General features: G+C 30.0%; 1 protein-coding gene across 1 annotated transcript in view; it reads right to left on the bottom strand.

Moving 5' to 3' along the window:
- The window catches only part of LOC118195909 (histone-lysine N-methyltransferase EHMT1-like), a 115,657-nt gene that overhangs the window by 24,597 nt on the left and 75,517 nt on the right, over nt 1-15,543 (bottom strand). The window contains exons 11-16 of the mRNA XM_035367249.2: nt 13,933-14,055; nt 10,014-10,115; nt 8,715-8,819; nt 8,441-8,556; nt 3,626-3,664; nt 823-886 (exon numbers count right to left, since the gene is read on the bottom strand). Of these exons, the coding sequence (XP_035223140.1) occupies nt 823-886; nt 3,626-3,664; nt 8,441-8,556; nt 8,715-8,819; nt 10,014-10,115; nt 13,933-14,055 (549 nt within the window). The remainder of the gene's footprint in view (nt 1-822; nt 887-3,625; nt 3,665-8,440; nt 8,557-8,714; nt 8,820-10,013; nt 10,116-13,932; nt 14,056-15,543) is intronic.

A 15,543-nucleotide genomic window follows, 5' to 3' on the forward strand; every position in this document is an offset into this window, starting at 1 on the left:
TAAACAATCTTGTTGTTAGGCTATGTGTGCACCATGTTATTTTCATTTTTGCGATAAATGCTTATCGACGTGGTGTTCGCGCCGCTCGCGGTTTGAGACAAAAACATCTCGATGTGCGTGGCACGTCTTTTTAGCACAAGTGGTTAAAGAAATTTTAAAGGATATTCATTTAATGAACTCTTGATAACGTGACCTTCGAACTTCGACACTGGTTTCGAGCTTTGACGGCAGATATATCACGCATGCACAGCTGTTTCCCTCTATGATGGAACAGAGCTACGTCTGTTGCAGAGAGGTTTTCCTTCTTTACAATACATATTCTTTGATTCTAACCTCCATGGTACCGTACACTAAGATTAAACCCATTTTGTTTTATACGAGAACAGGTACTTTTTTTAGTTCATGCATTGCACATGCGATTCTCGAGAATACTGGAAACCCAAAGTTATGGGAAACTTGCTTTGCCTTTCTAAAAGACAATCAAATTGGAGCTGAGAAAATTGGCTCTATGCCAGCTGCCCGAATGACACTCACGTGATACACAATTCGCCAAAAAAGTTATCTCTTCCGACGTCGGCGCAAAAATCGCTTTTTTTGGCGGGATCATTGTATGAACTTCCCCGACTTTTGACAAAATTTTTTGACATTTTGACAAAATGTCAAAAATGCCCGAGATTTTGACAAAAATACTTAAATTCCCTGACTTTTCCCTGAATAGTTTGGTCAATTTTCGAATTCCCTGACTTTTTGCGGTTCTCCCGGTTTTCCAGTAGCGTGGCAACCCTGTTATTAATACTAAAAACAAATAAACAGATAAATTACATCTGCTGGAAGCTGATTTGCCTTGTTCACGATTTGGACATCTGCTCCTCTTGACAAGAAAAGCCTTAAAAAATAATTGTGAATATTAAACAGATAAAAGCACTTATTGAATATTCTACAAAAAATACTATATGGTACACTCTGATTATCCATACCGCTGGTTTCAACAGTTAAACTTTAAAATATACCATACAACTGTTAAAGTTTGGGCATAATTTTGCATATAGATGACAACAGCTAATTTATGCATGTGTATATCACACGTTTCAGTGTACATGGATTTACATGCTTTATATTAAGTCATATACTGATTGACACCCACTGGTAATAAAAATATAAATATCGGCCATATAAAATATTTTTTCACTAACATTTGTACTCTTTTTTTTTTCTTTTGTGTGTGTGAATGTGTTTGTTTGTTATTTATGGCCAGAACAATACATATGAGCTACAAAGATACTCAGTTAAATATTTTTCATCCATTCATAAAGTATGCAACACAGAGGTGACTATTAATGTGGATGCGGATAATCAGAAAGTGCTTAATACACATAACACTTAAAATAATACAAGATATAACAATTCAAAGAAGTAAATAAATTCACCCTACGAGATATATGTTTATGCATGTCTGTATATGGATAAAAAGAATACTTAAAGGCTAATGATTTTTATTGGTGACACATTCAGTTAAAACACAGTCACCTGTAAGTAGCATATATATAATCATATCATTAAAAAAATTTTTCTTTAGTGGCTAAAACATGGATTGCAAAGGTAGAAAATGAAATAGACAGAAAATCCATATAGCCACTTCATTGCACTTCTACCTATGAATCAGAGAATACCAGATGAGAAAGGAAGGCACAAAGTAAGCAAAATAATTTGAAAGATACAATATTTCTCAAATAGTTTGTTAAAAGAAAACAGATGTTAGTTGGGCTAATTTCAGGACTCTATAGTAGATGCTTCATAAAACCTCTTAGTCCAGTTGGTTCAATTTGGTGATCAACAAGCCATTAGCAGGCTGAATGATGATGATGAATTCTTATCGAACGACTAGCAGAGGTCACATTTCAATGAACTTTTCGTGTGAAACATTAATTCTGTTGATACCATGATTTTGTTGTAGCAGTGGCATGTTATTTCAGAAGCTATAAGGGATAAATCAGGGACTACCACTTGGATAAGGCATGACTCAAGAAACTACAGTCCCTTTCTTAATGCCACAAAAGTTTTAGCATGTGTTCTTGGAAGAATCGTTAACATCAATTCATAAAGCAGAAACCTTGAATTAAACTAATTTTAATAACCTATCATAAAACAGTCCACAAACAGATCCATTTTAGTTTAAGAGGTAAAATGAGAACATATGAGCAATTATTAAAAATATGCAACTGATATCAAGGTCTTTTTCAACTTATTTGCTCTATCATAAAAAATAAACTGAGAGCTGATATTAACTAGCACAATTATTTCTATCTCCATTAAATAAGGATACTTTTCTACAGTGTCTGCCAAATATGTGTGATTCCTCTTTGATAGTGCTTCCATATTGTTGGTCATCAGTACGAAACCTTCAAAACCACTGCTCTAAAGGATTTCTAATTTTGGGGATTCCTCTTTGGTAGTGCTTCCACATTGTTGGTCATCAGTGTGAAACCACTACTGCTGTAAAGAAGCTCTAATATTTGTTATTACTCTTTGATGATGCTTTCATATTGCTGGCCATCAATATGAAACCATTAAGATTCCTCTTTGATAGCGCTCTCATATCACTGGTGATCAGCCACTGTTCTAAAGGATCTTAAATACTTGTGATTCCTCTTTGACAGCGCTTCCATACTGCTAGTCATCAGTGTGAAATATTTTAAAACCAATGGTCTAAAGGAGTTGCACTTCAAGATTTCATGCACCATTGGTCATTTAGTTGAAATGCTCTCATCAACGCTCACTCTGATGTTGTACAATACAAATTTTAATAATGTAACTGAACTCAAAGAAGAAGAAGAAACAATAATATATTTTCCATTAGTGTATTAAAATGTCAGTAGAGAATGGCTGACACCAGCAGCAAACTGAAATGCAATGATCCTGTGCCATAAATTAATTGAAACACAACAAATTTCAATATTTAAAAGCAGTAAAAACTTTCAGTGTTTAAAAACTGTACATTGCTGAAAAATGTGCATGAATTTAAAAAGCTATTACAGAGTATATATGATATAAATGCATATCATTAATTTCAAACTTTTTTTTTTTTTTTTTTTTAGGATGGTGGCATTCACTGACTCACTACATCTCTGTTAGGATACATTTATCCATAGAAAAACAAAATTTTAAGTAGTGTTTTCAATATAGAAAAACAAAATACAGATACCGAATAAAGCATAATACAATTGTAACTATTTTACCCTTTTATGAACAAATATTAATCATTCGACTTTTACCAAATGCCTTATAATAGTAGCATTGCAGCTAAGAATAAGAATATTCAAAATGTACTACCAAATACAAGAGAAAAGACGAAAAATCTGAGAAGCTTGCATTAGTCTAATTACTTCTCACTTCACTTGCTATAATGAACTTATTAGTGAAACGGGTACATGAAGAATTGAAGGAAAGCAAAGTTTTAAACACTAAATACAAAAAAACATGACTGGAAAAAATAAAATTTGCAATCTATGGAATTAAAGTCTGACCAACGACATGTCAAAGCATGATGAAATGGAGTTAAGAATATTTAATTTAGAAATCATCTTATTTTAAATTATTATTTCTGTTATTAACTAAAATAACTTACGTTACACAGGGAAAACTATCTTGTCTGGCAGCAATGTGGCTGGAAAAAAAATAATAAGATGATAAAGCATGCATTTTAAACACATCTGCCTGAAGAAAATAAGATTCTATGGCTTAATAATGCTTATGTTAATCATAATCAAGTAAAAAAGAAAAAGTACTTTTTGATTATATGAGTTCCCTTGAAAAATATTCACGAGGCAATGTGCTATATTAAAAAAATATGTAATTCATTATGTCAGCAAAATCTATTTAAGTGGCATCCCAGGCATACATGCATGCACAACAAATGAGCACTGATTTTCACTAAAGACTGCATTTCCACCTTCAGATTCGACAGCTATTTGTGTTTGTTTTTGTTCTACTGAATATATGTTTCTTTTCCTTGCAAGGAGTCTTAATGGGACTGTGAGGCTTGTCCACTGATGAGGGCCCCCCCCCAAAAAAAAATTTTTTTTTGCATTTCATCAGAAACATAGCATTTTCCTAATAGCAGATATTGTCAAAATTTGATTTCAACAAAGTTGCGCATCATAAACGACTGAATTTTATGGATAAAAATCTTTGCACCAATGCCAAATCTGTGTAATTACCTGATGATATTTTTGATTGAAAACAGTTTGTTGTGTGCATGGGAGAACAGTGAGTGTGATGCCAAATTTGTTCAGTTCTCTGATTTTTTTTTTTTTTTTTTTCAACAGAAAACTCATTGTTGTGTAAATGGCGAGAACTGACAGTAAACACAATGGCAAGTTGTGCATGATACCCAGTTCCTACAATTCTCTAATATTTTTTAATGTAAAACAAATTGCTGTGTTCATCGGGAGAATAATGAAAAAAAATGGAGAGAGTTTATTATTGATGATTCTTGCATTTTTGATTTTGTTAGCACACTGCTGTTTTATAGTGCATTGGACTTTTAGAAAATGATCATTCTCATTTGTGTCTTAACTTTATGAAAATTCAGTCACCAATGGTTGACACCTTTTCAAATTGTAAAAGCAACTATAGATAATCAGAAAGTAGAATCAAATTTTTCTTCACTCTCCTTTTAGAGTGAATCGTTCAGTCTTTAAAAACTTAAAAAATAAGGTTGAAAGTCTACCTCTAATCAAAAAATTTTGGACTAAGTAAATAAATAAAAATGTAAGGAACTAATTGTTCCTAAATATACTTATTCCAATGTGAAATCCTGCAAACATATGCTGTACTTCTCAGGCTTTAGTAAAACACTTTTTTATTTAAAATTAAATCAGTTTTAAATTAGAATGTTTTTATGGACTGAAATATTAAGTGGTAGTGTTATGCTATGAATAAATTACAGATGACACATTGAATGAGATACAACAATATAAAATGTTAACATTAATTAATAATATTTTGAAAATACATTTTATAATATATTTTTTTTCTAAAAATTCTCACAAATTTTGGAAGTGCATAGTATGGTTCAATGTATCTCATCATTTAAAAGATATTACAAGTATGTCACTTCTAAATTTTTCAGTTTTAGTTCTTATACTATTTTTTAAATTATTGGAATGGCTTCAGAATAAAAAAATAAATGGAAACACTGCTTTAACCCTTTGACACGCGTTATATTATTTTTATAATTTTTTAAACTAAAAACTCTAAAAATTGAATATTGTGATCCTAGAGAAAAGTAATATATGAATTAAAAAAAAATCTACTCTTGCCCATTGTTCTGTGGGTGGTGGTCGCACTGTGAAACCAGCGCTCGTCTATGACTTTGAAACTTACCTTTTTCCGTGTGCGTTTCTAATAAATGACGAAATTTACGAATTTTTTAAAAAATGTATGTAAGAATGGCATTATATGTAAATTTTTACATTATTTTACAAAGTAAATCGTCAGAAAAAATTTAAAAATAAACATTTTAAAAAAATTTTTAAAAACTCAGGTTTTTTTTTTTTTTTTTTTTTTTTTTTTTAATTTCAAAGAACATATTTTTTATGACACTGTTCAAAGCATGTTTTGTCTTTTTGGTACATGCATAGACCCACATTTCCCATTTGTATCTTGTTCTATGAAGTTTCTTCCTTGGGCTACAAAATGTACACTGCCTGGATCTTCTATATTTCACTGGTATATGTCCAGCGTTTAGTTTTTTTTCATCTGGTACATGAAGTTTGTGTTTTTTTATATTAATTGCGGAGGGGGCTTGGTCTTTTTTGGCTTTGGTACGGATCGTTCGTTTATTTTATTCGTATTTCATCCCAAAATATTTAAAATATACTTTTAATTTAAATAAAATTTTAACACAATTTCTATTTTTAATTATAGAAAAGTATATTTACATTAAATCTAAACCACACCAAATAATTTATAAAATCACAATACTAGCTTGGGTTAGTGTGTTGAGGTTAGAGAAAAATCTCTGAAAAAGAAAGACCTTTTCACTGGGCAGGTGCATGTATTGTTTAGTAATAAAACAACTCTGTGGTTTCAAAGCTTATATCCACGTAAATATAAACATTCCTATTTGAAAAGCAAGTAAACGCCATTGCGAAGAGTAGTGGTTTCATGGAGTGACCACGAAGCCTTTAGAGGATTGTGAGCATTGTCACACAATGCTCTAGTGGTGCGGTGGTCACGCCCTGAAACCACAAATCAAATGCCATAAATAAAGACAGGTTTTTCTTTATATATGTAGTTTAATTTTTGAAATTTTTTATTGCTCATAATACAAATCATGATGTGCGATGAATAACTTTTCAAATGTAAAGTTGCTTATAAAAGGAAGTTCTTTTGTCTCACTCAAAACGAATTTTAAAAGGCATCTGATTTGAAAGTACTAAAACTTAAAACATGTAGGATTCTGCAGTCATTTTGTGTTATTTAGAGGTAAAAGATCAGTAATCGATTAATTTTCACTCAAAAATTTTGGAAAAAAAAGGGAGAAAATTGGTGGTTTCAGGACGCGACCACTGCACGTCAAAGGGTTAACATATTCATTCCCAAGATCAGACGAATTTTCAGGTAATTTGATCTAGATTATTATTAAAATTTAGTACTTAAGTAATTTTAAATGGTTCATATTTTATGATTACATTAAATGAATTCACTGTCATACATTTCTTAATTTTTTAATACAAAGTTATGACAGAATTACTGGGAAAGACAGTAATAAAATATAAGCTTCACATGTATTTTATTAATATGCAATATTAGCATATAAAATTTTTCAATGTCTTACCTGCAAAGACAGTAATAAAATATAAGCTTTACATGTATTTTATTAATATGTCATATTAGCATATAAAATTTTTCAATGTCTAATTCAAAATCATATTAGGAAAAGTGTTATAATACAAGGCCTACATACTGAAATGTTAGATTTAAAATAGCCTGAATTCCAACTTGAAATTCAAAGCAAGACTATTCCAAAAAAATTATGTAACAGATACATTTCATGTTAATTACAGAAATTATTAAATATGTGGATAAGCTTAGTAATTTACCATTTAAATACTAAAGTAACATTAAATATGAATATCTACCACTTAAACATTAGTTTTCATAAAATGCTCTATCAATCTCTACAATGGCTTGAAACAAAATAGATAAAAAAAAATTAACCAGAAACATTATACAGTACAAAGTCCGTAATCCGGACTCTTCGGGACTTCGGCAATTCCGGATTAAGGGTTTTTCCTGATTATAAGTCAATTTAAATCTGGTAAGATATATGCAAAAATTATACAATTAAAAATATGAAACCGTAATTTATGAAATAAAGAGCAATTATTATCCAATGGGTATCAAAATTTACAACAAAAAAAACTTTATTTATTTGTTTATTTGTTATATTTATTTGTTTACTTTATTAAACATTTCTTTCAATGTAAGTTGTTTAAGTTGCTTCGTTTTTTGTGCTAAACGTGCATGTGTAAACGTATTACACACATGCGCATAATGCATTTACACGCATGCGCAAAAGCATACAAAAAAATTTGTGGCTTTGAGGTCCAGATTATAGATCATTCCGGATAATGGACGTCCGGATTACAGACTTTGTACTGTACTAAATATCATTTAAGAAATAGAATTTGCCTAGTTTTATATTTTATTACAAAATGGCTACGAATGGAAAACATGCTCTCAAATTTTTCTTTGTGGCATTTTTGTTTTCTGTGACACTTTGTTATCAACAGTTTTTCTAAAATTATATCCGAAAGAAATGATCCAAATCCAGATAAATTAAAGCCAGGAGTATTACAGATTTTATAAGAGACAAGGAAATGAGATAAAATAATAAGAGTCTGAGTTTTGCCAGGAGACACAGCAACTCTCATTAAATTAAAAATACTTCTTAACAAAAGTGTTATACATAGTCCTTTGCTTCTTGAACTCATTTTGCCTAAATTGAAAATATATCTTTTGAGAATTAAAATGCTTATAGTCTGTGCCACTTTTATTTCATATGTACAGAAATGTAGAAAACTTTTGTAAATGTAGAAATCTTGATGAAGCCTGGCATCATCTCATACACATTTTTATTTTTCCATCAATATTTTTTGTAAATCTAAAGTGAAAACTAATCCTGAAACCTCTAAAATCTAACAGAAATAGAATAATAAATTTTTTCAAAAAAATACAACTTAGAATAAAGCATTTGTTGGAAATTATATTAATGATGTGGACATGGCTATTGTTGGAACAATAGATTTTCCACTGTGTTTTAAAATGTTAAACAGTCTTCCAAATTTGAAACATTTACTGAAATCTCCTAACATATCAAACTTATTTAAAATTCTTTCACTCTATAAAATAACTTTAAAAATGCATAACATACAGAGGAGTATCACCAAGTTCATTTATGGCATTGATGTCACAACCATAATCCAGATATAGGTAGCATATATCAACACTTCCAGAAAATGCAGACCAGTGAAGTCCTGTATTACCTTCCTGTAAAACGAGATAATAAGATGTTTAAAAAAAAAAATGCATATTATTCCCCAAGTGAACTCTTAACTAAAATTGCAACAGGTATAAAAATATACAATATTTCATTAACTAACATATAAAAAATTTACAGACACAAGACTATGACATATTGAACTTACATTGTCCTTTATATTAGGATTGGCACCTCTTTTGAGCAAATATTTGACAACATTATAGTGATCATGTTCAGATGCCCACACTATGGGAGTCCATCCACCATCATCCTAACCAAAAGAGAATTAACTGTCACGGATTCGGCATGTTAAATGTAAGGGCACAACTAAATAATAAATAACTATAAAAAAACAAAGATTAAAAAAATAAGATTTGCAATATTAATTCTCAATATTTGTTTCCACATCCGATAAATTTAAGTTAGTATTTCCCAACTTTATTGTCTCACGCTCCCCCTATACACAATGTGTTTAGAATGCCATTCTCCCTTGAATTTTTTTTATTCAAGAGGTGTATTCTATTTATGTAAAACTGAAAACAGAAAATATTTTGCTTCAATATAGTATAAAAAAAGCATGTAAATTAAAAGATTTTTTATGCAAAAAATATATAGATTTTTATATTTATTTAATATATATTATCATTATATATAGATTACCATAATATACTAATTCATTATCATAATGTGTTATAATGTATTATTATTAATATATAGATTATGATTATCTTGTAATGTATTATCATTAATATATAGATTATAATTATCATAAAGGAATATATATAAATAAGGAAAATTTTATATTTATGTATAAGTTTCCATGAAGCCCAGATTTAACATTTTTCATATGTTTCAGACCATGATTTCAATACATAGCCAGTCTTTTTCATGACTTTGCTTTTGCTACAGTGAGTCTAACAGAAAGAAATAAAACAAATCCTCTCTGAAACTATAAAATTCCCCTCTTGGGAAGAACTCATTCCTGGTTAAGAATCCTTATTTTAAATAAATCCCAAATAGAATAACATTTAAAATACAATTTTAAAACAACAATAACTCTAAGAACAAGACTTAGATATATATGAATGCAAAATGCAGAATCTTCACAGCACTAGTCACATTTAAAAGCAAATTTTACAATATATGTACTAAAAACACAAAATGTACTAAAAACACAAAATGTACTAAAATGTACAAAATGTACAAAATATGTACTAAAATCCCAAATAGAATAACATTTCAAATACAATTTTAAAACAACAATAACTCTAAGCACTAGACTTAGATATATACGAATGCAAAATGCAGAATCTTCACAGCACTACTCACATTTAAAAGCAAATTTTACAAAATATGTACTAAAAACACAAAATGATTTTGTAAGGGGGGACATATTTGTAGGACATTTCATTTAAAAATTTCTAATTAATTCTTAAAAAGTATTGAATTTTGCATAATAAATTACCTGTGCATTTAAATCCACCTCTCTTGAAGTCATTAGTATTTTTAATATGTCCAAATTTCCGCTCTTTGCAGCAAGATGCAAACTTGACATTCCATTTTCACACTAAATGATAACAATTTCCTGATAAATTGTTACATAAATCATAAACATAAAAATATGAACTCTGTAAAATTTAACATGTTAATCGATGAGAAATGCACAAAGCAGCATTTCTTTAATCAGAAATTGCTTATGTTATCTAATTTGCTTGTGTAACAGAACTTAACTATTGTTATGAAATTAAAATAAAGCTAAACTCAAACAATAAAAATGTATGCTAATCAGTTAACTACACCAGGATGAGCTACATACCAAAAATATATTTCCCTAGCAATTATCACAGTTGCATATATGTTACTGTTCAATAAAATTCCTTTATTTTTTTCATGCTGACACACAACTTGAAATGTGTATAAAATGTAATGTGAGTATTAACTTGCAGATATTACACCTTTTCAGAGATGTAACATGATAAAAGATTCATGATTTCCTTAGCATGATAAGTGGTCCATTCTTTTAATCTAATTTTATAATTTGCCTCCATACTTACTACTTTGAAACAGCTATTTTTTAAAGATTTAAAACCATCCTTATAAAATTAACACATAAAACAAGCTAATGAATATTATAGAATACTTGGGTAGGTGTAAAGAGAAGTAATATGGGTATTAAAAGAAAAGATGCTATTGAAACAGCTCATGTGAACACATTTTATTATCTTGACACCAGAGAATTTTGGAATTTATGCTCGAAATGTAACACATTTACTATACAGAAAATTTCAGGCATCCTACAAATGGCAAAATGTTTCTATTTTTAGCTCTGCTTTATTTGTATTTATTAAAGCTAAGATGGAATGCATGCTTTTTTTCAAGAAGGGTGGGAAAAAAAGAATGGAAGAAAAATCTTCACTTTAATTTTTTATATTATTCATTTTTATAACTTCATTTGCATTGATAAATCTTAAAAGATTACAAACTTTTTGATTAGTTAAGATAATGACCAATTCATTTCTGATGTATTTTACAACTATTATTAATACTTGTATTTATTTTTATTAATGAAGTTATTGTCAAGTTTTCATTAGATATTATGAATACTTAATAATCCATACCATAAAAATTATCTAATATTAATACAGTAATTTTCTGCCAGGACTATATAATGCATAACATGAATGTCCTTCTCTCTCATTTCGTTTAAAATATAAGAATAAACAAAATAAATAACTCATGGCATATCATATAACATAAGCAGGGTTGCCACTCAAACAGGAGAATGAAATTCCCTGACTTTTCCAGGTTTTCCAGGTGTGTTTCAAGAAAATTCCAGTCTATCCGCGTAATGTGCGTTGGCTGTGCTAAGAGGTAAATTAAATATGGTATTACTTATATTGTGTAGCAAATTCACTTAATTATTCAATAAATCCCAGAGGACATTTATTCTTAATTATTCTTGGTATACTTTGTTTGATAATTTTGTTTACTTTTCCACTTAAGAAACTTAATAAAATTTAAGATATATACATTGGATAACAAATGTATGTTTTATTTAATTATTACTCATGATCATCACCAGTTCAACACGAGGCTAATCCGGTCCTTATAAATCACAACGCAATGCTAAATAGTTAGGTTAGATTTTAGGTAAATTTAATTTGTGTGAGGTATGTTCTTAAAAGGCACCTTAACACTTGAAGCCACAAATATAATTATAATAATTGTTGTTTTCTCCATTGAAGATTGAGATTAGAATCTTCCCAATCTGGAATAAAATAAGACTTTTTTTTTGCAGACATTCTGCAGCTAAATGAAAGAAAGAAATCTATTTTAATAAATTGAGGTATTTTATATTTATTTCGCAGCATACATAAGGAAAAAATATGTGCATTAAATTTCGTGATGGTATGTCATCATACTGCTAGAATTAATTTCAAGATTATGCCAGAGAAAATTTCCTGAAATTTGGAAATATTATTTACTAATAATAAATAAATTTAGAGGGAAGAATTATCATTAAATTATATGAATAACATAAAAATAAAGATAATTACTTAAAAATTGAATAAGAATAATCAACGATATTTTAGCGAATCTAGTTATATTACATGATTAGCCTAGATGACTGATTACTATTTTTTATTTTACTGCAAAATGGCAAGGTATTTATTAAAAAAAAAAAAAAAAAGGTTTAAAAAGATTTTGCGGTAAAATTCTAGTATACGGTAAGGCTTTGGCACGATTTTGAAAATTGTCGCCAAGACCAAAATGACCCGTTTACTGCGCATCATGATGTCGCCAAATCCCATTATTATTCTAAACAAAGAACGTCTATGTAAAGAAGAAAAGGTTCCATACAACTAAAATGCTATTACGCCGTTAGAATGCGGAGGGAAAATTTGCCAAGGGATTTGGCGACGGAACCTGGCGGCCAGAATTTCTCTCTTCGCGCTGTGTACAGGAAATTGAGAAACACGTGTTAAGAAGAAACGCTCTTTGACAAAAAACTACGAAAATGTGTTTTTAAAATTATTGCGAAAAATCCACGCAATAATTTTAAAAACGGATTTTCGTAGTTTTTTTTCCCCCTGAAAATAACTAATCCATGAATTAATTTACTTGCGCCAAAAAATATTTTCTTTTCCTTTAGACTTTAACCACTTGCGCTAAGACTAAACTTCACGGTTGCGGTGCCGTGCGCTACAATATAACAAGCGGTAAAGTGTCTCATTTACGCCGCTCCGCATCTGCGAGTGCAATCCAGAGCTGTAACTCGAGAAATAAACAATTTCGTTGTTAGGCGACGTGTGCACCACGTTATTTTCATTTTTGCGATAAATGCTTATCGACGTGGTGTTCACGTCGCTCACGGTTTGAGACAAAAGCATCTCGACGTGCGTGGCACGTCTTTTCAGCGCATGTCGTTCAAGAAATTTTAAACGATATTCATTTTATGAACTCTTGATAACGTGACCTTCGAACTTCGACACCGGTTTCGAGCTTCGGCGACAGATATATCAGACATGCACAGCTGTTTCCCTCTATGATGGAACGGAGCCACGTCTGTTGCAGAGAGGTTTTCCTTCTTTACAATATATATTCTTTGATTCTAACCTCCATGGTACCGTATACTAGGATTAAACCCATTTTGTTTTATACGAGAACAGGTACTTTCTTTAGTTCATGCACTGCACATGCGATTCTCGAGAATACTGGAAACCAAAAGTTGCGGGAAAGTTGCTTTGCCTTTCTAAAAGACAATCAAATTGGAGCTGCGAAAATTGGCTCTATGCCAGCTACCCGAATGACACTCACGTGATACATAATTTCTCCAAAAAAGTTATCTCTTCCGACGTCGGCGCAAAAATCGCTTTTTTTGGCGGCATCGTTGTATGAACTTCCCTGACTTTTCCAGATTTTGACAAAAATACTTACATTCCCTGAATATTTTGGTCAATTTTCGAATTCCCTGACTTTTCCCGGTTTTCCAGGTAGCGTGGCAACCCTGCATAAGGTACCCTCTTTTCGTTTGTGTACTAGTTTTACAGAAACAGATTCAGAAATATATTTATTTCTACTGCATAAAATTCAATTATTCTAGGTACATGAATTAAAGTTAAAATTTTGCAAAACTATGAAAGGAGCAATTTATATTAAATCCACTTACATCAAAATCATGAACAATTTTGTATGAAAAATTTACTAATAAAATTAGCATAAATAAAATTAACACAAAGATTTACGAGAACTAAATGTTGAACTATTAATTGCATTAATAAGCCTAATACAAATAAGTTTAATACAATAAAATTTCAGTTTTTTGGCTCCTATATAATGAAATCCTACTGCAAAATTCAATTGTGTAACATTTCATTAGTTACCTTAAAATCAACTAAAGCTCCTTTTTTAACTAAGTAATGAACAACTTCTTTATGATTATTTTCAACTGCTAACATTAAAGGTGTATAGATTCGTTCATTAAAAGAATCATGAATGGCGCCAGCCTGAAAAAAACAAAAAGGAATATTTAATTAAACATTAAGTAACGATTTTTATTTTTTTACATGCACATACTGAAAGTTGAATCATTAAATCTTAGCAAAAAAAAAAATAAATAAATAAATAAATAAATAAATAACATCAGTTTAAAAGAATGCAGTACACTGATAACACTTACAATGATAATACAAAAGTTCAGGTACAGAAATCCTAAAAAATTATGAGTGTAGAAAGAACTTTAAATTCAAAGTTTATTTCAATTGAAAGATTAAATTATTCAGACACTTTAATCTTGACCAATTAAAATGTCAAAGCAGCACAATATGTGCTGCTGGAATGCATCAGGTGCTTCCTGAAAATGCATTTATGTTTAAGCATTGTTTTACATATTAAGATACATGAAATGATAAGCAAAGTGTATCAAAATGTTTCAGTTGTTTAATTAATTATTACCACTCAAAATACAATAAGATACATTTATAAAACCAGCATATATGAGATGTTTATTGCAATGTTTAATACAAGTTGAAAATTTCTATCAAATCTATTATTTTAATCAAGTCTGTATACAAATTTAAAATTAAGTTTAAATACAAATTATGTGGATTAAAGCCCATGTAAGTCTTATAGGTAATGAAATAGGAGATAGACTGACTAAAGAAGCAAGCAGTAAATATGAAGCAGACGAGCTAAAAATCCTAACACCTTCCTTTCTCTTAAAAAGAATTGTACATGAAAAGGTAATTCAACAATGGGAAATAGAAATCTAGGAGAAAATCGCAAACGCACATATAGTTTCATTCCTAAAGGCAGCACAAACAGACACAGAGCCATCTCATTAGTAACTAATTTTGTTACACCGCATGGTCTCTTTCCAACCTATTTTCATCACTTTTGCATCTCAAATACAAGTACATGTGTCTGTAGACCAGAAGGCTCATAATCAGAAGGCTTTTATTGCCCACTTACTGCTGCCATTCATTCACCTCAACTGACTTGCAATATGAACTCTTTTAGAAATTATTATCAAAAAATGTACATCAATTAAGAATATCTACCACCAACCCTATTTCAGTTATGGAGCAAACTATTTATGAAACAGTATGTTCAGAAGTCACTTCTGAATATACTGATACAACAGAACAAATGCTAAAGGACTAGCCAAAGAATTTTAAAGAGAAGGCCTAGCTCATAGAGCTTTTCCCCCTGAAACAGGCAGTGGGAAGTGATGACGTAGTCATGATGACACTGAGCACGGAGATGCAATTCACAACACAGAAATTAGCATTTTAAATTTGAAGAACCAGCGTTTAAAATAGCTATAATTTGGAAGAGACAATGTTACTGCAGTATGCATTTTACACTGAACATTAAAAAATCTAATAGTACTTACTCAATTTTAAAATAACAGATAAAATATGCTACGCTTAGCATAAAGTTCCTTTTTTTTTTAATTTGCAGGATTTTTTCCCTTTAAATGCCTGTTTATTTCT

Source organism: Stegodyphus dumicola, chromosome 2 (genome assembly GCF_044657685.1).
Source record: "Stegodyphus dumicola isolate Sdum_Otavi_A_Nest chromosome 2, ASM4465768v1".
NCBI lineage: Eukaryota > Metazoa > Arthropoda > Arachnida > Araneae > Eresidae > Stegodyphus > Stegodyphus dumicola.